This window comes from Labrus bergylta, chromosome 9, assembly GCF_963930695.1.
Source record: "Labrus bergylta chromosome 9, fLabBer1.1, whole genome shotgun sequence".
Classification (NCBI taxonomy): Eukaryota; Metazoa; Chordata; class Actinopteri; order Labriformes; family Labridae; genus Labrus; species Labrus bergylta.
The window spans coordinates 27,385,317-27,410,501 of NC_089203.1; the positions used below are offsets into that span (position 1 = coordinate 27,385,317).

The 25,185-nt window shown below is 41.8% G+C and overlaps 1 protein-coding gene across 1 annotated transcript in view; it reads left to right on the plus strand.

Moving 5' to 3' along the window:
• LOC109998244 (LIM and calponin homology domains-containing protein 1) overlaps nucleotides 1-25,185 on the plus strand; it is a 100,266-nt gene that overhangs the window by 70,533 nt on the left and 4,548 nt on the right. Inside the window, exons 9-28 of the mRNA XM_065959067.1 lie at nucleotides 1,403-1,669; nucleotides 4,547-4,873; nucleotides 6,070-6,105; nucleotides 8,097-8,223; nucleotides 8,843-9,000; nucleotides 9,529-10,006; nucleotides 12,274-12,579; nucleotides 13,101-13,200; nucleotides 13,368-13,450; nucleotides 13,531-13,639; nucleotides 14,129-14,203; nucleotides 16,840-16,868; nucleotides 17,647-17,760; nucleotides 19,839-19,931; nucleotides 20,140-20,304; nucleotides 20,463-20,557; nucleotides 21,587-21,748; nucleotides 22,455-22,550; nucleotides 24,207-24,315; nucleotides 25,133-25,180. Coding sequence (XP_065815139.1) covers nucleotides 1,403-1,669; nucleotides 4,547-4,873; nucleotides 6,070-6,105; nucleotides 8,097-8,223; nucleotides 8,843-9,000; nucleotides 9,529-10,006; nucleotides 12,274-12,579; nucleotides 13,101-13,200; nucleotides 13,368-13,450; nucleotides 13,531-13,639; nucleotides 14,129-14,203; nucleotides 16,840-16,868; nucleotides 17,647-17,760; nucleotides 19,839-19,931; nucleotides 20,140-20,304; nucleotides 20,463-20,557; nucleotides 21,587-21,748; nucleotides 22,455-22,550; nucleotides 24,207-24,315; nucleotides 25,133-25,180 — 2,977 coding nt within the window. The remainder of the gene's footprint in view (nucleotides 1-1,402; nucleotides 1,670-4,546; nucleotides 4,874-6,069; nucleotides 6,106-8,096; nucleotides 8,224-8,842; nucleotides 9,001-9,528; nucleotides 10,007-12,273; nucleotides 12,580-13,100; nucleotides 13,201-13,367; nucleotides 13,451-13,530; nucleotides 13,640-14,128; nucleotides 14,204-16,839; nucleotides 16,869-17,646; nucleotides 17,761-19,838; nucleotides 19,932-20,139; nucleotides 20,305-20,462; nucleotides 20,558-21,586; nucleotides 21,749-22,454; nucleotides 22,551-24,206; nucleotides 24,316-25,132; nucleotides 25,181-25,185) is intronic.

The following is a 25,185-nucleotide window of genomic DNA, read 5'->3' on the forward strand; positions in this document are numbered from 1 at the left end:
ATCGTAGTGGAGAACAGTGGAGTGAGGAGGAAACTGTGTTGAGAGAGAGGAGAGAGGGGAATGACATGTGGCAAAGTGCAGAAGGGTCAGAGGGAGCCCGGGCCGCCCACTGTGAAGTCTATAGCCTCTGGACATGGGGCGAGTTATATAACCAGCAGGCTATCCGGCGCCCTCAGTTACCATAACTTGATTCATTTACAACATGCTTTGTTTGACCGAATTCTGGAAAACACTTGAACATTTTGAGTTTGAATCAGAGTGATGATACGGCTGAGTTTTGATTTGATATGATGGATTTTAAATTAGTCATGTGACCAGTCTAGTAGCGAACGCTGCTGGTGTCAGCCGGGTCAGTAGTGTAATTAACCAGTTATTTAAGGACAAGTGGTGCTTCTGTGACCTCGTTTTTAGCTTACATTATCGATAAAACTATCGAATTAGAAATGAGTCGGACAAACCCACCAACATCCTTTTGGGTTTATTTAATTATGTCAAGCTCTGTTCATATGGGAGGGGCTGATGGAGGCCAGATGTGTGTTGACAAAAGGCTTTGGCTCTGATGAAACAAAAAGTGTGAAGCATGCTGCATTGAAACAAACAAAGTGTGGCAGATTTGAGTCTGGAGGCCTGATTTTGAATTTGATGATTAGTGCATGGCATCCAGTGAAGACGTTTGAAATGTAAGCTTTCTACGAGGAATCCATAGTATGCTTTGATCAGTTGTGTCCATATGTGTGCAGTTTTGCTAGTTGTGTGAGTGTGTGTGTGTGTGTAGTGTGTGTGTGTGTGTGTAGTGTAGGGGGAATCACAGGACCTGATTGAAGGTTGATGTTTTAAGATTTAGTTGGATTTTCACAGACAGCAGCAGGAGATCGAAGATGTTGAATCAAAAACCAAATATCTGCAAGCTAATTAGTTTTAGCCAAGTGGGTTTACATGTCAAAGTGCTGTGTGTGTGTGTGTGTGTGTGTGTGTGTGTGTGTGTGTGTGTGTGTGTGTGTGTGTGTGTGTGTGTGTGTGTGTGTGTGTGTGTGTGTGTGTGTGTGTGTGTGTGTGTGTGTGTGTGTGTGTGTTTCACCCAGTGTTTGTTCTTCATCTGTCTTTCATTCCCCTCTATTGTTAACTTCATCCATTGTGTTATGTTTTGCATCACAAAGCATGTACTGATTGAATTTGCATTATTGTTTTTTTTGTTTTTTTTTCTCCATCTCCTTCCATTTCATCCATCCTGGTGTTCTCCCTCTTACCTCCCGTCATTGTGTGTGTGCAAAACTTCATTCCCCTTTTTTGTGTTGATGGTGTGTTATGACCATGCCTCATATTGTCGTTGTTAATTTTGTTCCATTTGGATTATGTCTCCCCCACCCGTCTGTGTGTGTCGTATAAATGGATCGTGTTACAGTCTAAATGTTATCCCTAGCTTAGACGTCCCACCTGGAGAATCCCCAATCCTGTCCCCTACCTCGCCCCGCAAACCCCAGATACAGATTCAGAAGGAGAACCAGTCTAAAATGGACGATGAGGGAGGGAGTCTGCCAGCCTCCCCACCTTACATTGAGATCCACGCAGCAGGCGTAAGGAGGAGCAGTGAGCCTCTGCCCTATAGCCTCCCCCAGCCCCATGCAGACCCCCCAAAGGAGACTCACCTGACGGTCACCTCTGAGCAAAGGTTTTTACCTTGATTTTTGTTTTTCTCCAAAACCCAAATCAGCAGCCCTGATCGCTTTTTTTGACACATTTCTGTTTCATAGTTTCCAAATATAAAACATAATGAAATCTGGTTCAAAGCTCTGAATTATTTTGAGTATTTATTTACAAAGAAATTGTTGATTTTTGTACATTCTTGCATACTTTTGTGGCCATATGAATTATTTACAGTTAAAAAATAGAAAAGAGAACATTAATGAATTTAGAATTATTTGTTTATATTATTGTTGATTCTGGCTTCTTTTGGTTTTACCGTTTGTTAATTGATTTGGGGTATTTTGTGCCTAATTTCGCTCTCTTTGGGGGCGGAGCCGCGGCGTATCGGCAGTGTAATTTAAGTTGATTAAGGACACCTGGGGGGAGAATGAGAGTGGGGGAAGCGGAACAGTTTTTTGACTGCAAAGGGCCGTTTAGGATATACGTGATATAGAGATCTGATTTGTTTATTTTATTTTGTGAATTTTAGTTTTTGCTGAAAAGTTTTCTATTAATAAATGTAGCTTATAAGTCGACTTTGGATCCGCGGCTGCCTTCTGTTTTTATTTTGATAGCGTGTTAAACCCGCTCAGCAACGGCTTACCTAATTGATTTTGTTTGAAGCCATCACACATACTCTCCTAGAAGGGGAGCTCCACCAGTTTTGCAAATTGAAGTCTGTTTGCAGGTGTTGGGTTGTTTAGCATATGTGAAAAAAATATGACTTGGGGGGGCCGTGATGGGTTGCCTCATGTGATGTCACTGGAGGCTACATTGTTCGTTGTTGGGGACTACACATTTGGGAGTGGGGATTTGTAAAGAAGTTTGTCTGTTAGGGGTGGAGACCTGGTGACCTGGTGACCTGGCTCCCCCGACGGGTTGGCTCATCACGCAGAACTAAAGTTGATTCACTTTAAGTAAGGGACGTGCCTGTTTGATTAGCTTGTAGGCTAACATCAGAGCACCGGCTCTGTGTCTGAAAACAACGGTAATAATTCCATCCAAGGAGGGGGGTCATGTTGGGGTTGTGGCCTGCAAATGACTGGTAGGGGAAACACTGGCTCATTCCAGATCAATAGCCCACTACTGGTCTCTGCTTGAGGCTTCATTAGACTCTGTAATGCAATGACTCTCTTATTGAACTGTTGGTGGTTCAGGTGCACTCTGGGTAATGTAGGAGCCAGATTTGGATAATGAAAATAATATCTCTTGGGAAATCAAGCTTTGCAGATATTCTCAGCTTCATGATCAAGTTGGAGATATCTACCTCACAGTCTTATGCATGCCCTGCCATGGAGAGAAGAGGAATGGAATTTAATTTGTGCTGTGCAAAAAGAAATCTCAGCAGCAACACATATGTCCAAAAACAATGTCCCCATGAGTCGGGATAAACCCTGAACAAATGAGCGTCCAGTTTCATCAGGGCTGTTTTTTCTTTGATAGAATGCAGTTCTAGTTTTCACAGCTGGTGGTTCAATCCTTCCAACCCTTTTTTCTCTTTGGCACTGCTGCTAACAAATCATCCTTTCTGATTCTGATCTTATCCAGAGCAACATTGATTCAGCGGGAGGTCTGTAGCTCAGTGTAACCGAGCTAAATGTAGATACATCTGATGTTGTGGATTTTTTTTCATTAAGGTGACCAGCCAGGGGTCACATGTATGTCAAGTAACAAGGTTTAGATTATGAGCATACAGTGTGTATTTCACTGTGCTGTTCTTCTGTCAGCTCAAGTCTCAAGTTGTTATTTCACAATCCGGCCCTGTGCAGTGTTTTTTTGTTTTTTTTTCTTAGTCCACCAGACGCCTCATTCACAATCTTGTTGGAGATTTATCACAGTCACACCCCCAGTTTCCAGCTCTCTCTGGCACAAATATTGTTGCGTTGATTGAATTGTCAGCATTTCAAGAGGAGTGGAAAAGGATCCTCTGCAGAACATCTGACTTGTGTTTATCTGTGTTCCAAGGAAAAAGGGGAATTCTCAGATGTTTGTACAAAGGCTTTGATAGGGACAGTTTGTTGTTTGTCACAGCTTGCATTTTCTTCACGTTGGAATCGGATCATTTCAGTGTGTCTTACTGGATACTGTGGACTCAACATCAAGGTGTAGATGGCTGTTTAAAGTGCAGTCTGCTGAGGCGTGGTTGTTTCTCACTTGGTTTACACAGACATAGGGTGTCATGCTTGTGCTTCTGTTTCTGAGCTTGAGCAGGTATTGCATGTTACATATGGAAGGGTAGGAATAATTCATAAGGGATTTAACTACTTAACAAAAACATCCCCACTTGTGAACTTTGACCTGATAAAAACTTGACAAGAAAAGCAAGGAAGCCTGTGTCTCGTTTCCAGAAATATAGCACTCAAACTAACCTGCACACACCTTCAAATACAAAGCCATACACAGAGCAGGTACACACAAAAATGTACTGTGTGTGTGTGTGTGTGTGTACTGTGTTCACACTCACACACATGCAGGGAACATGCACATTCGACCCACCCTCAGGATGTAAGGAAATGAGGCTTTCTTCCTTCCCTGACCCTGAGCAGACTGGGACTGAAGCCTTTTCACAGCCTTCCCCTCCCCGCCATGCGATCTGGGAATTTACAGTCCAATAATAATCCTCCCAGAAAGTAAACCATTCATCTCAGGATGACAAACAACAGAAGGTTTCAGCGACTGCAGTTTGTGTTTTTGCTATCCAGTCTGCTCTCTGAGGGGATTTGTGACCTCGCTGTGCTATTTTCATAGATTGATGTCTTTAAAAAAAAACTCCATTTTTTGGCTCCTTCAGAGGAATTCTGTCAGATGATATAGGATGATAAGCAAGCAGCAGTGCGTTTTTAGTTTGTTTTGCTTTCTGCAGTACTCCAGCTCGCTCGTGCTCAGAGGAACTCTTCAACCGATCGACGACTCTAGCCGGAAACGCAACAAGTCCCGTCGCCGCGACTGGGAAACAACCACCTGTAAAGGAAGACATCGCTGCCATGTCAAGTGCAGCTGTTGAGCCGCAAACGCTAACCTCTCCCAAAAACATCACCACCTCCGGCCTCTCCGACTTCCTTCCTGTGCCTGCTGCCATGGCAACTGCTTCAGCAACAGCAACAACAGACGCAGGCCGACGGAAGGGGAGGGCACTGAGTGAAAGTGACGACCAACAGGGATCTTGGGCGGACGGCGATCTTCCAGCAACGTGAGCCACATCCAGCACTACATTTTGTGAATTTCCATCGTTAAAAATCAGGCGATAAAAGCATCAATTCAGTAGTTTAAGTGCTTCATCTCAGCATGTTATCTTGACCCCAGGCTGCGGTGCTCCTCCTGAATGACTTCACTACCTCACGGTTGCATGACATCTATATGTGTATGCATATGTTGTACTCAAAATGCACCGAAAATCTGAATGAAAATGTATATTTTTTCTCATTTCTTCTTTTTTTTTTAAAGAAATTTGGAGAAGACAAAATGTTGGATAGCGTGGTCTTTTATTAACGTTCCCGTGACTCCAATTTGCAAAGTTTGATCTATTCAGGGAATCCAATTAAGGAACAAAATTCAGGACATTACATTGAATTTGATCTGATATAATTGAGCTATTCTTGAGTGAGAGTACCTCTGAATAAATCAAGCTATTGTACTATAATGTGCTGATTATGAATTGACCTTTCACTGACCTTTGCTCTGATGCAAGTCCAGCTGTATCACAGGCTGTCATCATCCCAAAAAAAAAACATCTTTCTATAATATATCAACAGCCATCAAAGACTACAAACCTTCTGGTCCTAATCCAGTGACAAGTTTCTTTTATTTAGTCTCCTTGTCCTCTTATGGCCAGAAACCACAGGCCCCACTTCCTCTCACACCCGTCCAACATCAGAGACGAGGCTCCATTAAAACACGACCGTGTGAAGACCTTTGTGGTTAAGGCCAAACCTTCAACCAGCGGTACAGACAGAAAAAGAGACACATCCTCTTGTGCCGTCTAATAAAAGGCGCATGTGCTTTCTTTGATATTAAAGTGTCAGCTGCCTTCCAGCCATATTCATCTGTTGGATGCTAACAGTGTCTCTGGTTTGCAGTGATGCAGTAAACCTGTCTTCTGTTCTGGCTGTGTTGCAGATAAGACTGCCCCCTTGTGCTTGATTTGAGGATCATCATTAAACCAATAAACTCACAAATGCATCAAAAAACCTCCAGACATGCATGTTTAAAGCATTATCAGCTGTTCTGTATTCTATCTGTCATAATAGTGAGATGTTATCACAGCACACAATGTTAGCCTGATAGCTAACCATCCCCCCATCACTGTGTTTTAACTGTCAGATGAATGACATGTTCCTCTGAGTGTATTCATTTGTGATTGTGCTCTCTCTCAATGCTCTTCTGTAGAATCAGCAGCACACATAGTGCGTCAGATGACCCACAGTAAGTTGTCTTCATACCATTCAGAGGCTCAGCGCTCTGCCTCAGCTCTGCTCTCTTCTGCAAAGAAAAGCTCGCTTGAAAATTCATTTAATCATTCATCCTGCTTAAGAATTTTTTTTTTTTTTAACCCACAAGAGGGGAAATGTGCCGATGTTTTAAGTAGTTTGAAGAACTTTCTTTAGGCCATCTTCACTTTATTTGATTTATTAATTATTTTTCGGATTTTACGTCATAAAAAAAATACTCTGCACAGGTTTTAAATGTTTAGTGTTCAGTGTAGAAAAACCTCTGAAATGGAAAAGCACGGGATCTTAGAATTGCAGACTGAGCGTCTCTAATTAGTGCCTTAATGTATTCTGTAAGCTCTTGTATGAGAAGTAAATATTATATGTAGAAAGCAGTAGTTTCTGCAGATTCTTTTTTTAGTTGAGACAGGTTTATGCATTTTTTTGGTAACTTCAGGGTTGCTGCGAGAGTGTCAAACAACATCCCCAGCCTGTATTCTTTAAGTATTATAAATACATGCTTTAAAAAATGTAAAGGAAATAGTTTATTTGCTGGTTACAATCTTTTCCTCTCAGTGGACTTACTCAACCATCTGTCTCCAACATCCCATCATCGCTCCCGCCAGCTGCATGTTTGACGAAAACCATTTTAATCACGCTTTCTCATCCCATCCCTTTACAATACTTACAAAACATATAACATCATATAGATGATTTAATAAGAATTTCATCTTGGTAATCATCATTTACTTGTAACACAAAAAGTGCAGGTTTCATGAAAGCAGGTGAAAGGATTCAGAAGCGGGAGATGGATCGATTGCTTGTGTTGATTTGTAGAGATATTATGTTTGAGTAAAGTCATCCCGTCAGCTGACAAATCTCTCTCCTGCTTTGTTTCCTTAAATCTGCAATGAACAACCATTACAACAGCATGCTCTGAACTGTAAGGCTGCTCATCACACTCATGTCTCTTATCTAAAAAATGCTGTAAATAGTGTTTGACTGTTTTAAGAAAGTACTGTTTGTTGCCTCTCATGATACTCGCTTCAAATCTGTAAAAATGTTGGAATGTGACATGTTATGATAGAGGATTATTTGAAAGACAAAAGGCAGGTTGCATACGGGAAGACATGTTGAATAACTTTGTTGTTGGAGCCTTCTGTGTCGGAGTCTTCTGAAGAAATGTGAATGATAATTTGTATTCCAGTCATGCCTAATGCACTCAGTACTTTTGAAGGAAACATGTTGGTTGGGTTTCTGTTCTTGAGCCATCGGTTCCAGTTTAGTTGCTTCTCATCGTTAATTGAAATGGAATCATTGTTGTTGTGTTTTTCTTTACTCCTCATCTATGAACATGGGATTTTTGAATGGGTTTGAATAGTTTTCATGTGCACTTGAGAGCCACTGCTGAGTCTTGGAAAAGTTCATGACTGCAGTGTTTCCACTTCCACATGACTTTGAAATAAAGCCCAACATGTGAACAAACATGCTGCTCTCAGACGTATGGCAACACACACGTGGAATTATGAAAATAACTTAACCATGCCCTATGTCAGAATGACTATTTGTCATCTTCACTCAGAATCAGAATCAGAATCAGAATCTGGGTTTATTGCCAAGTAAATTTACACATACAAGGAATTTGACTTGGTGTATTGGTGCTAAACAATTAACAAGGAGATAAAGCAGAACTAGAAACAACTTAAATAATACAGAATAAGAAGATATTACAATATATGAAATAGAATTTAAAAATGTCAAATATAAAAAACTAAAAGACACAAAAGGTGTAATGTAGGAGCTGTGCAGTGGAAATCTTACAGTGTATGTAACCTACTCACAGAGTGCATGTAGGAAAATAAATGTAAAGTCCAGTGGGCGTTAATGTAACGCATAAAGAACAGTTCAGCATTCGCATTACTCGCATTCACTGTGTGTGTTTGTTTCCCTCCCTCCTCCTCCTCCCTCCCTCCTCCCCTCCTTTAGGAGTGTGAGCATGATCGACATGCGCGGTGAGGAAGAGGCCCTCATGCAGCCCCACAGTCAGGTGCGTCATGAACTGATGCACAACCAGTACAACCAGATGAAAGAAGAGGAGGATCACTGGCAGGATGTGAGTTTCACAGCTTTGTCCTGATATCTTTAAGGCTGTGTGATTAAGGATTAGGACCGGTGTGTTAAGATACCTTTTAAGTTAATGTCTTCTTATCTGTGCAGTTTAGATTTTTCTGTCTCTATTGTGTCAGTTCATCAGTGACCAAAAGAATGTATAAAGAAAAGGTTCTGGGAAATTATGAATGTATTGAGATAATCTAACTGATTGTATTTGATTATTTCTATATTGTTGATCTATTTTTTGTTTTGTGAAAGAAAGAGAAAACAACAGGTTAGCCATCTCATTCTGTTAAACAGTATCTTATGTTATTAGGAAAAGGGAGGCAGGTATTCTTCTTCCTGCTCCTGTTTGCTCATGAACAGTGTTTCAGTATTATGAGAAAACATTTTTTTGTTGTGTATTATTGTGTTCAAACCATACAGTGAAATGAGCAAATCAATCAAATATGAAATGAAATGAAATGAAATGCTTTAATGCTTTCAGATCCAAGTACAATGACTCTTTAAAAAAAGCTTAATTCAGTTTTACAGGAGCAGTGCTTCAGGTCATGCAACGCCTGCTGTGCCGATCTATTTCTACTTGAAACTGAAGCACTTCCAATATGTTTGTGTGTCAGGACCTGGCCCGATGGAAAAGTCGGAGGAGGAGTGTTTCCCAGGACCTCATCAAGAAGGAGGAGGAGAGGAAGATGATGGAGCGGCTGGTAACAGGAGACACCTGTATCACGGAGAGGAGGAGAAGCATCAAGACCTACAGAGAGATAGTTCAAGACAAGTAGGTGCAACGATTTCATTTATCAAATGTTAGAATCAGTGCCCGCTTTATTGGCCAGGTATGATCCCACGTTCAAGGAATTTGACAGGTAAACGATGATCTCTATTAAACAGTGAACCATAAACTACGTCATGGAAAAGATAACATTTTCCCTCAGAGTACAACAAGAAAAGTTTTATATCATATGGGTATGTAAAACCTGTAAGATCGGACTTTAACTGATTTTATTTGTGAATTGTGAAAACCTACCCTCGACATTTTGGTTTTCTTTTTGCTTGATTCAGAAACAGTAAGGACAAACAATGGACAAATATCTATAAGAGGATCAAGGAAGTGTGTTAAGTAATGAAGGTCATGTGCAAATTATACTATACAAATGTAAATTATACTGTGCTTTTCCTTATAAAAACGATGAACCATCAACTAGTAATATGTAAAATCCTGTGTAAGAACATAGTGAAGTTGTGAGGAGTGTAAATCATATCAGTTTTGTTTTAACACTCCTTCACCTCGTTCCCTCCTGAACAGGGAGCGTCGAGAGGAGGATCTGCGTAACGCTTACAGAAGAGCCAGAACCCCGGAGGAGGCGTCCTCCATCCTCCAGCGTTACGCTCAGCGTTTCTCCATCAGCGACGCCGTGCTGGAGCGCCTCCAGCTGCCCAAGCTGCTGGACCGCAGCATATCCGCTGACCCCTCCTATCCCGGCTCGCCCTTCCCTCTCTCCCTGTCCCCCTCCCCGATGACTCCGGACCCCTTCGACGCGGACCCCAACGGACCCATGAAATATCTGCGGCAGCAGTCCGCCCCGGCTCCAAAGTTCACCTCTACGCTGGAGGCGCGCATCGAGGAGTTTCCCAAAGACTCGTCGCACCAGCGGCCTCAGATCCGTTCTCGCTCGTCCGAGCCGCCCTCCACCCGAGGCCTGTCGCCAAAACCAGTGCCTTTGCTGACGCCCAAGCCTTACTTCCAGTCCCGACCCACAGCGGCAGAGCCATGGCCAAGCAAGGTGAGAAGACTGGAGAGCGCTTGTCTTAATTACAGCAGCGTTATTGCTGATGTAATTATGCTTAATCAAATGCCACACACAGATTGGCTCCTGTTTTATTTCCAGCTGCACTACATCCACCGGCCACACAAGAAGGAGGCGTAGCAGCTGTGATGTCACATTGTTTGTAGACTCCCTTAATAATAATCCGTTTAACATTTTTACTTTTGCTGGATTTCTGGCATTTAAAGGTGAGCATATCTGGACACATTTTGTCAGTGTTCCCACAGTAGTTCAGCAGCGAGCATGCTTAAGGTCTTGACCACTTTACATGTGGTAACTTTCCCACTGTTGGCCGCTCTCCTCACATCGCTGTTGGGTAAATTCCCCCTCCGGCTCTCTTGGCAGTTACATTAGCATGCCACAGATCCACCATGGTGACGAGCCGGCGGGTTTCTAGGAAAACACAAGACTTCCCCCTCCCAGAACAAGCATGTAATGTTTCAATTTAGCTCAAAAAGTACTCTCAGCAGGAATCCGTTTCCTTTTTCTTCTGGAAAAAATTTGCCAAATGGGAATATTCAAAATGAGATCTTGTGTTTTGGTGCGGCGGGGAAGGGAGGGGGGGGCAGGTTATTACCGGACCTAATGGAGCACAGCGCTTTTCTGGAATGTCTTGTCAGGAGTCTGAGCGGAGCCCGGCTCTGAATGGCTCCCTCTGTTCCCTATTGACTTAAGAAGTTGACAAGTAGGGTCCTCTCAATGTGAAGTGGGCTCCCAGCAGACAAAGAGCGCCCACACAGACTGCTCGGGGAGGGGATGAGAAGGTGGAGGCGGCGGGGATGCAGACTGAGAGCCTGCATTCACCCAACTCCATCACAGTGTCTTAAGTTACCGCTAACCAGGAGCTCCTCACACATACATTAGTGCCTCTTTGTTATAGAGCCAGCATGGTGTTGTGAGCAAGATGAATAGCTAATAACGAACAGAGATGAGAGGCTGATAATGACCGCCAAATGAGGGCACTGAGTTTACCGCCATGGAGTTTACTGTCATTTTTCGGTCCGTCAACATCAAATTTACTGCTGAAAAATAGTCTGAGCAACAGAACTCAATCTATGCTTTCTCAGCTAACCCTAAACCACAAGAGTGACAGTTTTTTAACTAATAATAGACACAAAATGAAGCACTGATACAGATGTGTTCATTAGTTAATACATGGATCATCCAGAATCCCTTTGTATTTAACAAAAAAGCAACAACAAATTAAATAAAATACAAATCGACCCATCAGGCCACCGTTCGGTTTCTACAACTTCTCAACAGCTCACATTGCAATTCATCAGGATGAACATGCAGAGCAGAATGTGTTCACCTTTATTAAACCAAGGGTTTGTTTGAATTGTCATTTTTGCTTAGGAAGGTCAACTGAGTGAAATGACCCGGAAGCATGTAAGCGGCCATGATAAGAGCTGTTTGAATTCTCTAAAAGTTAAGGAAAGGTGGGTCAGTGCTTCCTTTATAACCTCCTTTAGGATACACTGGACCATCCTTTACCAAAGGAGATGAGATATGCCGCCCCACAATTCCTTGCAGCCGCAACATTTAAAGCGAGTTGCGCATCCGACCGCTCACGAACATTAACGATGACCGTAAAGTGACACAGATCATGTAAGAGATAAAAGATAAGAGACATTTTTATCAGATGATGTTTTATTCAACATATTTCATTCACTTAAGGATGCTGTGCAGTTGTACATTTGTATGCTTAAAACATTTTGTATATCTTGCATAAATTTAACATTCATTTCATCCAATCATATTTATGTTGATGTTGATTTCTGATTGGACAGGAAGCTGATGGTTTCACTTTTCTTACTTGTAGACTGGTATTCTATATTGCTTTTATTTCAATCCCAACCTCGTGGTAATTAGGATTATTTCACCGGTAAGAAGGCACAGGGGAAAGTTTTTTAGATAATCTTTTTGTAGTCCATTTTCTGAACATTGTAGTTTTAACACGGCAGACCCACATCATTAACCTCCGCCGGCCCGTCGTATTTAATGACGTCTCCTAGTGGAAATGTGGTCGGATTGTCAGAGCAACGAGATCTCCTTTCCTTAAGTCCTTTATGAATTCTCCTAACATCTTTCCTTAACCTCATGACCTTTTCCCCGGGTTTCAGGTAAAGTGGATAGTGAAAGGAGACAGTAGGGACAATTTGGATGCACCCCAATACTAAATGTATGATAACATGATCCAGTGTTAAACCTTTTCTCTGATTCAGGCGGATGGATTGCTTCGAGTCAACGGCGACGCAGGAAGCGCTCCAACCTCGCCGGAGAGTCAAGGAAGAGAATCTCCTCCTCATTTCCAGGCGTCGACTTCCAACACAGATATCATCACTGTGGACGCTCCATCGCCAGCTGCCCCATCATCGCACAGTCAGCCCGCCTCAAACGCAGGAGGAAGCCCGCTTTCGACAAAGGCAAAGGAGGAACCGAGTGGAGCAGAGACGGCTCCTAAAGACGTCCGGGAAGACAAAGTCACCGAGCATTCATCATCACCCAGCCGGCCAACCTCGCTCCCATCGGTCAGGACTACAATCTTTAACTATTAAATAAAAACTAAAGATGTACATAAAGTGAACACAATTCCAATTTGGATGTTATTGGTGTGCTAAAAAGATAATTTCTGCCTTTTTTTAAAGACTCAGATCCGATTATAAGAATGAAAAAACAAAAAATAAATGTTTAATTTTAGTTTTGGTTTTGCAGCAATGATACAGTATTTAGGGAGCTTAATTAGAGCATCCCTGCAAATTGCATCAGCTTTTTAGGGAACCCAGAGTTTCAGTCTCACGACTCTCAGGAGCTGTTTTAACTATTTGACTTCTTAACATGATATTCAACTAAACAGCTGTGATCAAAGCTCAATGTCTTCATTTGCTTTGTAGACCTTTAAGTAAGGTCAAAGGTCTTATCTGAGTGTTTGAATTAGTCTCTTAAAGGCGTGAATTCATCTAAATACATATGAGTCATGCTCTAAAGATGCCTTTTGATCAGTCTTGTCTAGTTCATGACTCATGTTGGAAACCATCTGTGATTTTTACAGGAGCTGCATAAACCAGAAGAAAGCTTTGGGAAGACTGGAAACCTTCCTGTAGCTGCTCTGGAGAAGTCCAACACTGCAGCTCAGCAAACAACACCTACAGGTATGAACAGCATGCTGCTATACTGACCCCTAGTGGTTGCTCTTGTCATTACAGACCATGCAGTGTTGTACTCTTACTCTTGAAAACATGAATAGGAAAAATAAAATAAGCAAGGATATTCATGTGATAATAGCTGTGATAAAATGTTGTTGTATTTGTGTTTTCAGAAGCCAAACAAGAACAATTAAAAACTGAAGCATCAGGTCAAAACATCCCGAACAAACAGCAAAGTCAGCCGGTCACTTCACAGGTGAGGCTGCTAAACAAACTAACATGTCCTTTTGACACTAAACGAAGAAACATCCAACAGATCTTTGACCCTCTCTGCAGGCAAGTGTTCCCAGTTCACAGGAGTCTTCACAGAGAAGAGAGGACCTACCAAGCCTGGCGTCACCGGGATCGTTCGGATACCACCACCCACCAAAGGAAACGTCAGCAGGTCAGTGAAATCCTTCCATTCTAACACCAGCACAGCACGCTTCTTTTCCATACATCTCCTGGTTTTCTTAGTTTGATTAGCATTTCCTCCTTGGCCAATATTTCCATTTTGCTTTTTCAGCTTTAACTTGGTTCTGTTTTGTTGTGACAATAAGCAACATATTCTGCAAATGACACAAACACCTGCTTCCCTTTTTTTTTTTATCTGTTCAGCTCAACAGATTGAGGTTGATTTAAAAGGCCTTTTTCAGAATGTAGACATGTACAGAATTGTGCTAAATGTTTATTTAAACATCTTAAAAAGGAAATTGGTAAAGCCTTCAGCGATACAGGAGCTGAAATATAAAAACCCTCCCCAATTCTCTTGATGCCCAAACCAACCCCCCTGGTTTTGACATTTATTTACCCCTTATCGGTTCTCTCCCGCCCTCCCTTCCTTCCCTTATTCCCTCCCCTCCCTCCACCCACATATTTTTTTATTTCGCTGTAGAGTTTGAAAACAGTGTCAGGTCTCCGCTGGCAACCAGCAACCCTAAGTTACGCTGGGAGTTCTTCGCTCCGCCAGGTAAACACCTTTCTTTCCTCGGTGGAGATCATGTTCCATCCCCTGGGTGCTGAATGCACAGGGTTTCCCTGCTGTTTCTTCAGGGGCCCCGTAGTCCCATTGCCTCCTCTTTACTCATCTCTCTTGTGTCTGGTTGATGATCTTAAATGTTTGTGAAGTCTTTAACTCATCTGTGTGTTTTCATTGTTTAAGGATCTAGATGATGATTATAGAGTTGTAATGGTATGACGTTTTCATTTTGTGTTAACTGTTTAAAAGATTAAAGGTTTTTGTTATCATTAAAGGAAGAATGTGCAACATGTTACACATAAAGAAAGCAGAAATCAAGTTTATCCTGTAAATATCTCTCTGAGTCCTGACTGTCTACAGTGAGTGAGAAGCTCGAGTCCTGCCAGCTGTGTTGTTGTTAGAGCTGTGTTTACATCATGTTTACGTCATGTTTACGTCATGTATACGTCATGTTTACGTCATGTTTACGTCATGTTTACATCATGTTTACATCATGTTAACGTCATGTTTACGTCATGTTTACGTCATGTATACGTCATGTTTACGTCATGTATACGTCATGTTTACATCATGTTAACGTCATGTTTACGTCATGTTTACGTCATGTATACATCATGTTTACGTCATGTTTACGTCATGTATACGTCATGTTTACGTCATGTTTACGTCATGTTTACATCATGTTTACGTCATGTTAACGTCATGTTTACGTCATGTTTACGTCATGTTTACATCATGTTTACGTCATGTATACATCATGTTTACATCATGTATACGTCACGTTTACGTCAGGTTTACGTCATGTATACGTCATGTTTACGTCATGTTTACGTCATGTTTACGTCATGTTAACGTCATGTTTACATCATGTTTACGTCATGTTTACGTCATGTTTACATCATGTTAACGTCATGTTTACGTCATGTTTACGTCATGTTTACATCATGTTTACGTCATGTTTACGTCATGTTTACGTCATGTTTACATCATGTTTACGTCATGTTTACATCATGTTAACGTCATGTTTACGTCATGTTTACATGGACGGGACGGCCGGCTCCTCCCCTTGTGTATAAAAGCTGTGTAAGTCAAAGACTAGAGAAAAGAAGAAGAACATACTCACTGATTATTTGGATGTCACGTAAGTTTGTTTAGATCTGTTTGTTTGGTCATTCTGTGTCGATTTATGTGCAATGTGAAGCTACAAGCTAACTAAAGTGTGCTAACATTAGCATGCTAACACAACAATGCAGACTACAGGACAACTGCAGCTCAAGGCAAGGACAATTTGGCCGCAGCTTTTACTTAAAGGTCCCATATTCTGGTTTTATCTGCTCTTTAGTGTGTTTTCCAAGTGTCCTGTGCATGTTTAGGAACATCTATGTGCAAAAATTCAAAGTCTGCGTAAACGCGGCTTCTCCTACTTCCTCCTGTTAGCTGCAGCATTAGCTGCATGTAACGCTCGGTTCTAGCCCCCCTCGAAAAAATTTGTCAGTGTGACATCTTGTCAGTGTGAGATCACTGATCTAAGCTCATTGGCTCGTTGTGGCGCCCAGCAGCTCATGTTGCACGTCCATTAACTTCTGTAGCACGCCCACGATATGCCGTAGCCTGCGGTAGCACAGTAGTGCTAAGGTGCTAATGTTTTTGCTCCCCGGCCCTCGGAGCCAGTGTGGTTGAGCGACTGACCAATTACGGCAGAGCCGACAGGCCGACCAATCAGATCAGACTTTGCACACGTGGGGACTCTGAACGTGGGCGCTTCAGAGCCTTAGAGAGTCAGAAGCGAGCCGGAGCATGGAGCGGCAGTTCATGAAAACAGACACTTTTTTATAACTTTATCTGAACATACTTTAGTAGGTACATAGATTAAATATATGAACCCCAAAAAGGGCAGAATATGGGCTCTTTAACTCCATCATGTGAAATCAAGTGGAGAGGGGTTGGAGGTGTGCCGCTGGAGGACAGCGGAGGCTTCAGTGTGGCGGAGGTGCGCCCCAAACAGCAGTTAGTTTTGCTTTCATGCTGGTGCTCAAGTGCGACCTCTACTGGATCAAAAAGTTGCACATTCTTCCTAAAAAAAAAAAGTATAAACATAGTTTAATTGTTGTAAATTTTTCACCTCAAGGTATAACAAGAAACGACTTACCATTGCAACCCTAGTGGATAATTATGCACGGTCCAGTTGTTTTTAAAAAAAATATCCCTTAAAGGAAGTAACCGATGATTATTTTAGAAAATTATCAAAAATGGCCGACCAACTGAACTTCGTAGATAAAACGTTTTTCATGTTTGCTTCAGTGTGCTTTTCATTGCGTGCTTGTCCACCAGAAGCTGTAATGTTAGATCAACATCTGCATGTCTCCAACCCTGAGTGATTTATCAAATAATAAATATCTGATCCAGTAAACATGGAGACAAGTCAAAGTTAAAATGTTGCTTTTGGTGGACTGGTTTCCTGTTGTCTTTCATCTGCATCTTTAACTCCTTAGCTTGTCAAAATAATGCTTGGCACAACCTTTAAGGTTTTCTGCTTCAAAAGGCTTTTTTTTTATTTGAATCACATGTTTGCAAAACTGTTGTTGTGATTGTGTTTTAACTTCTCTTCTCCCACACTTGCTCTGCAGAAGGGACGGAGAAGGATAGCCGTGGAAACGTGAGTACAAAGCTTCATGAAAAACCTTTTTACTGTTTCTCATCTGGCTCGTCACGTCCTGGGTTACAGTATTTGAGTTTGAATCACTTCATTAAGACAGGGATAAAGAGAAGATGAATAATGAAATATAATACAAATGATATGCATCTAAATGAAACCTAACCTAGCTTAAATCATTGTCACTGTATAGCACCCAACATGCAACATCCAATACATTATACACATTTAGTCGGCTGATCATTTCTCACAATCCCATGAAAAAATAATAAATAAAATCATCTTTTTCAAAGATCAGATATTTGCTTTTCAATTTTAAACCCAGTGTCCATTCTGCAAAGCTCTCCTCCATCTCATTGGACACACTGAGCTGTTTGTGTAGCATGCCAGATGAGGACGCTGTAGAACGGCCGAGACTGCGTTTGTTTTCCTTTTAAAGCTCATCTGTCTCTCTCTCTGTCTTCTCTCTCCTTAGTAGGAGTCCTTTGGCTAGCATTGGAGTAGTGCTGTTGTGGTAGACCAACTATTTCTGTCTCCTCCCTTCCCTTCTTCTTTTTCCTGTGGTGGATGTGTGTGCACATTGGTGTTGATGTGTGTGGGATCACATCGGCTCTGTGGTTGGGTCACACTGCGTCTGTGTGCCAATGGCCGTCGTTTTGTGGGCGTGTGGATGTGCGCATGAATATCTCTGCGCCACGTGTATTTGTGCATGTTGACGTGTGTGTGTGTGTGTGTGTGTGTGTGTGTGTGTGTGTGTGTGTGTGTTGTTGGTGTCTATCAGGTGTCAGAACCGGTGTTGCCCCAGGCCAGGCGGCCTGACCGCTGGTCTTGGGACCCGGATGAGGAGCGAAAGCGTCAGCAAAGGTGGCAGCAAGAGCAGGAGCGCATGCTGCAGGTACACAGTTTACCTCAAGGGTAGAGCATGGCGCATGAGTCTGCAAGGTCAGGGGTTCAATTCCTTATGCATCATAGAGGTATGAGCAAGGCACCAGACCTGTGAGGATCAGACGACAGTGTCACCTTTTCCTCAGAGCATTTGAATCAAGTGAAGGAAGAAATAATGGAAAAGATTAACTTGTTCAAACTATACCAACAGGAAAACATAAGGAATTTGAAGCAAGCTTAATATTATTTTCATTTGTTTTTGTTTATTGAACACATAGCTGACCTCCAAGTTCAGCTATGGAGCTTTGCAATTAGCAAATATAGCTTCACTAGTCCATTTGCACAATAAATTTAGCTATAACATGATCATTGACAACTTTAGGGAGTGAAACTCATCAGAGGAAAAGATGCAGATTTTGTTCAAATGAAAAGTTTTTAATTGGTTGGCTAGAAAATCAAGTAAATGGTAAATGTATAGCTTTACAAACAACAGGACGAGACAAAGAGGCTCTGTGTCTGTTATTTTTTTTAACTAGTTTTTAAACTTTAGTTTCTTAACTTTCCTTAAATCTACAACTCAACAGCAAGTGCTGCAGCAGTCAGACACTGCATGCATAGTTTAAAGATCAAGATGTCTGGTTAAACATGTTGTTTGCAAAGGAAGCTCAAGAAAGGGAAAAGTTGTTTGGAAATATTTCACCTTCTTTACAAATCCAGCCCAGTTTTACTCCAGATTATAAACCACAATATGTGATACTCACAGTTTAAGTGGATTCAAAACCATGTGTCAGTGACAAAAGCAGCTTTGTTTGAGCTAGTGCCGAGCTAGGAGTCAGGTCGGTGAACCACCTCTCATTCCTACTTGCAAAGCTTGCCTCCATGTTTGTTTTGATATTGAGCATATCCTCCCCCTGAAAGCACATCATCACTACTCCTGTGCACAAGCTAACCACTAGAGGGCGATTTTGTGCAGCTGAAGAACCTCCACTGTGTTGTTGTTGTTTTCCTCAGCTCACAGTTTCCATATTAACCACACACACACACACACACACACACACACAAACACACACACACATATGCTCACACAACGGCTTCGTCCAAAGTTGCTGCTGTTGCTGCTGCCCAAAAAAACACCCTCTCTCTCCTCGGCCAATCAGATCAGTGGTTCATCTCAGGTCCACATATTTTTATGACGTTAAAAAGTATTCATTGGTGTCTATGATGCACTGTTCTTACCTGCAGTGTTATCTTGATGAATATATCTTCCAAACAACAGCAATAAGAGCAGATTCCTGTGCTTGCTGGTTGTTGCAGGACTGTTTGAGATGAAGTGGATGAATGTCTGGTGCATCAAAGTGCTTGTCGTCACCTCCCTGTATGTTTCTGTTTTCGTCGCTGTGCCGCGATCCTTTTTCTCTCTTCTGGCTTGCTTTAATTGCTTCCTCCCTACATCCTGGAGCAATACATTTGGCCGTCTTTTTTGGGGGGTTCCTACACATTCTGAAACTTGTGTGTATCTAGAAAAATGTTAAAAATCAGGATGTTGTTTGATTTGTGGTTATGATTCCCAGGTACCATTTTAGTCATGTACCTCAAAGACACTCTAATATTTTTGAAACATCATGGGAAGCTTTGTGTGAAGACTGTGTAGGAACCCTGTGCTCCACAGACTCTGCATGCTCTAATTTTGCCTTTTGTCCAAAGTGCCTTGTTCTCTTGCTTCTGCTGACTGTGTAGCCCTTACACACAAGTATCAGATCTTAGCCAGTGTTTAGCCTTACCAGAGAAAAAGCAAAGAAACCGATTCATTCATTCAGCTCTGTTAGTTAAGTAGATACTGAGGGCATCCAACATGGTCATATTATAGAGTTTACCAGTAATTACAGCAGTGTTTAAAGTCAGTTAGGATCAGGTAAAGCTGCATGCACTACTGACAGATTGTGTAATCACACTGGAAACCTTTTGAAAAGCGACTCAGATATGTCATGTGCATCATCTCTGTTTTCCTGCCAAAACATAGCCTCAGTCTTTCTTCCTTTCGTTTGAGGCTCTGTGCTGTATGTCATGTGTCTGTTGCCGTGGTAACAGGAGAAGTACCGGCGCGAGCAGGAGAAGCTGAAGGAGGAGTGGGAGAGAGCACAGAGAGAGGTGGCGGAGGAGGAGAGGAAGTATCACGAGGAGGTGTGTGGCACATGTTGCACCTGATAAGCATTTCTTTGGTGTCTTGTGACCAAGTCAGACAGAATATCTGAACGTTTTAATTGTTATATGTGATGAGGTTCATTAAATGTGATTTTGAAGACAAAAGTGGGTTTTCTTTGTCTGATTATCTTACCCATGATTGTACTCTTGCTGTGGATAACTTGACCCAGCTCTTCTGTTACAACAGGAGCGTAGGATACTGGAGGAAACCGTGACCCCTCTGACTCCCCGCTCCTCAGCCCTGCCCTCCCCAAGCCGAGGCGAGGTCTCCTTCACCCCGGCCCCCCAGGACACCATCGTCCGCTCGCTGGCCGACTGGGAACGCAAGCAGGAGCTGCTGGAGAGGCAGTCGGTGAATGTCTTATTCAATGATTTGAGATTGTTTGTTGCATTTCTGTTCGTGAGGGTCTCTCTGTGTGACAAACTGTTGGAGGTGGGCACAGTGGTTTTTTTTCTGTTTTATTTGGTCGTTCAGCTTACTGTCCCTCTGTTTGTGATTGGGCTGCACAGAAGGGGAGCACAGAGAGTGTGGAGTGGAAAAGGAGAGAAAACGACAGGACCAGTGACATCAGCACTGCAGATGACAGCATGAAAACAGCCAGAAGGTTTGTGAACTATCTCAAAAACTGCTGCTTGAAAGCTTAAAAATATATATCATGGTCTGGCTTAATGGTCACACAAAAGCACACACACACACACACACACACACACACACACACACACACACACACACATTTGAGTGTTAAATTAGCATCAGCTGTCACATGATCAGGGACTTTGCTTCCTGCCAGCCCCCCTTTGGCAGATACAAATATTTCCACGCCTTACCATACACATCGTACATGAACATATATCGATAAACGCTCTTTGCTAACAAATTCCTATATTTCAGAATTTAACTTGAAATGATCCTCAAATGTTACAGAAAAGAAACTTCAGTGTGACAACAAACTGAAATAACTAACAAGCAGCTTTTTCATAGGAAGCAATTAAAAGTGATACTGAAACATGAAACATCCACTTTTTTAAGATGTTACAGTGATTACTTAAAACATTTTTTTTTTTTTTTAACCTGACTCTCTGAAGATGAACAACTCACTAAAAATATGTGGCTTACTTCATTTTCAATGTCCAGCTTTGATCTGTATTTTGTGTTGATTGAGTAGACTCCAGAAAAACTGGACAGGTTTTTTTTCTCAGACATGTAGGAAGGAATGCGTCTCTCTTTATTACTCACCGTTGCTCACAGGTTAAGCTGAAGGCGAGATGTGACTCGTCACATTTTCTTATCTTTGTTTTAGTAGTTATGACGTCTGGGGCAGATTCATTGTCAGCCTTATGATTCAAAAAATGAGCCATGCTTTGCTCACAGGTAGTGCAAAACACTGTGGCTTGGTTTAATTTCGCCTTGCTGCCTCCCCCTATCATAACATCAGGAATCAGTGACGTGGTGCATCATGTGTTTTCACCATACTCTGTTCAGATTGCTGTACGTCTGACACTTTTAACTAAGGCCTGTATTCTTGCTCGAATACCATCACTATCAGCACTGTTATTTCTCAGTTGAGATTATGTAGTGGTACAAAAATAAACAAGAAGAATTTATCTTGATATTTTTTTTTTGGTTTCCTCAGCTCGGTGAGTCAGAGCGTCAGTCAAGCAGAAACGTTCTCTCACAGTTTGCAGAACGGACAAAAACTTCCCCAGGCGGCGACCAAAACCTCGACTCCGGTGAAGAAGCAACAGCAGGCCACAGCGGACAGCAGCAAGCCCGGCCGGCCAGCAGGAGACAGGAGGTGTGTGAGAAACAGTTCTGCAGCAAATTCTGTTTGGGGTTTTATTTCTGTTGATCCAAAATTCAGTCCCTTTCAAATTTTACAACTATTGTCCCAGAAGAAGTGTTTCACTCAAACAATGTAAGGTATTAAACACAACCAGGCACACATAAAGAACCAGTATGTGCTCATTATGACAACAGAGGGTTTATTTTAAGCTGCAGTGTTTCTATCATGGCTGCAACACATTTCTTTAAACTATAACTCCAAACCTTGTTTTAATCAAAACTCTTTTACATGTCTGTCCTTGCCCTCAAGTATCATCAAACTCTTAATTTTTAATTAACTCCATCCACTTTCAGCACGTCTTTAGATGCACATTTGAAATAAATAGCAGAGCTTTAGAAAGAGTGGATCTAAAGTAACACCTTCAGTTCACCTGTTTGGCCAGCAGGTGGCATCTTGTACCATTATTTCACCTACACTGTCTTCCTCAAGATGAAGAAGCAATGCTCAGAGATAAAAAGAGTTTACAGAATCAAACATTTCAGACACACGTAACACAGCATTTTAAAGAATAAAGTAAACAATGATTTGTTCCAAAACATCATTAAGCAGGGTTTAGGTTGTCCTGGCTCTGATTGGTTTGCATCTGACACCAGCAGCCAATAAAGAGTCGCTGTAGCTGTGAGTCATCATCGTGTTGCATGTTGCTGTCCATTTCCAGGATCGGTTCCATTGATAATAACTCGGGACGCAGCGCATCAAAAGCCCCCGCACCATGTCCACCACCTCCAGACACACTGCCTCCAGCACCCAACAGGTACCGCATCACAAGCAGCCCGCGTGGAGGGAGGGAGGGGGGCGGGGGGGAGGGGGGGCTGTTCATTTCTGCATTGTCATTTTCTGCTTTGCTGCCTCCATTGATCCGACCACATCATGACATATATCACTGAAGCAACGACCATTGAATGCAGAAGGAACTATAATTCAGTATATGGACTTTTGCATTTTATTTTATTTTACAGTGAAGAGCACATTGGCAGACGTGATTGCAAAATATGTCAGAAAATGTCTCCACGATCATAAAATAAAGAAATACTAAAATGTATGTTATTAAGATAACACACAGAAGACACAAAAAGGGCATAAACCCACCAACCCAAACGGTCGTTAATCAAAAGAAATACAGACAAACAAGCTTGGAGACAAAACAGAGGACATCCGCAGAAGAAGCCAGCTGACAGTCTGTATGTGAGATGATGAAGAGCAACACCTCACTGAATAGAATTTAATTTAATGCATTGTTAACAGTGTCTGTGTCAAGGAGAGGGAAAAAGCAGAGACACATGCAACAGAACATGTAGATCAAGAGAAGTTATATTTACTGTGAAGGGGAGCTGCTACATTACTGTTTAAAGGAAGACGGTGTGACTATTTGATCCAGTAGGTGTCGCCCTTGAGCACCAACATGAAACCAAAAGAAACTGCTGTTTGGTGACACCTCCGCTATTCTGAATCCTCCGCTCTCCTCCAGCAGCACACCTCCAACCCCTCTCCACTCACATCGCAGGAAGGAGTTTTCAGTTAGAACGCACCATCATTAAGCTCCATTAAGAGCAAGCGGCGGACAAATTTGTCTTTTGATCAAGCCGCAGTTGCCTGTGTCCTGCATTGTTGTGTTAGCATGCTAATGTTAACTCATAGCTTCATATTGACCGTGATCTAAACACACTTCTTCTCTCTAGTCCTTGACTGAAACAGCTTTCATACACAAGGCCGTCCCGTCCATGTAAACACGGCTCTGACAACAGTACAGCTAGCAGGACTCAAGCTTCTCACTCATTGTAAACAGTCATGACTCAGAGACACATTTACAGGATATAGTACTTGATTTCTGCGTTATTTATGTGTAACATGTTTCACATTCTTCCTTTAAAGAGAACTGAGGTGTGATTTAGTTTCTCTGTATTGACATCACTTCTTTATCTCACTTCCTGTCTTTCTCAATGGTCCAGTACAAATATACATTTGTTATCAACATCCTCGTCAAGCTGTTTCTTCTTGAGAGCTGCTGAAACTCTTTTTTTTTCACATCTTTTTTTTATTTTTATAATGTGTACATTAGCCAGCATCCTTAGATACACACAAAAACAGAATAAGAGTACACTGTTCTTCTCCACACTCACTCCCGCCCCTACCCAGTAAATAAACCAACAACAACAAATATACAGAAATGAATAATAATCAAATGAAACCAATTTAATTAAGCAAAAAGCTAGAATACTAAAATGTTCAGTTTTTGGAAATATTCTTACACACACACACACACACACACACACACACACACAAAACCTGCATATTTTATACAAAATAAAACTCAAAGCACCAGAAGTGTTGAAAGTCTTTTAACAGGAAAGAGAAGCCTCACATGTTATCTGTCCCTCTGTGTGTGTCTCTCTCTGTTTGTCTCCTGAAGGTCTGTGAGTGGGAAGAAGCTTTGCTCCAGCTGCGGGCAGCCGTTAGGAAAAGGAGCGGCCATGATCATAGAGACACTCAGCCTCTTCTTCCACATTCAATGCTTTAAGGTCGGTGACACAGAGAGAGAGAGAGAGAGAGAGAGAGAGAGAGAGAGAGAGTCCTCATACATCCAGATTCTGTCTTTCTCTATCAATTTGTTTTAATTTGAGTTTAAAATTATTAATAGTAAGGGAGAATGTCAGCGTACCCAAGGAGTTGTGTTGTTAACTAAAGCATATTCTACTGTTTCAATGGCCTCCAATCTTATTCAGACACTACAGGAAACATATCAGTGAGCCTCTGGATGACGTCTTCCTCATTATCATGAGTGTGGATACTATTATTTCAAGATCCCACATACTGTAGTGCTGAAATACTCCAGTGTGTACTAATCCTCAGCTAACATTACCCCCCAGAAAATGTACAGATGAACCCTGTTGTAAACAAGTTAACTTTATTCTGCTGTGCCGAACCATTCCACTCATGTAAAAAATGTAAATGATTAGTTTTACTTATAATAATATTGTCAGTAGGAATCAATGGGCTTGTTGAGTCTCAGACTGAGAAGGCAAGTCAGACATTGTTCAACACAATAAGACATGCTTCACCTTAAAGTGCACACACATACTGTACAAGCATCCATCAGCAACAAACAACTTACTTTAAAGAGGGACAATGTATATTTAAAAATATTTACCACAGATATAATGTTTAATGCAGAGTAAAAGAGTAAAGAGCATAAATATTCATGTTGCACAGTCTGAAATGTAAATATTGAAAAGGTAAGAAATGAGTTTCCTGCAGTAGATGAAACATGAAGTGTGGATTAAGTATGCTCAGGTACAATATTTAAGAAGCCCCCCCCCCCCCCCCCTCTCTCTTCAGTGTGGGGTGTGTAAAGGACAGTTAGGTGACACGACCACGGGGACAGACGTCCG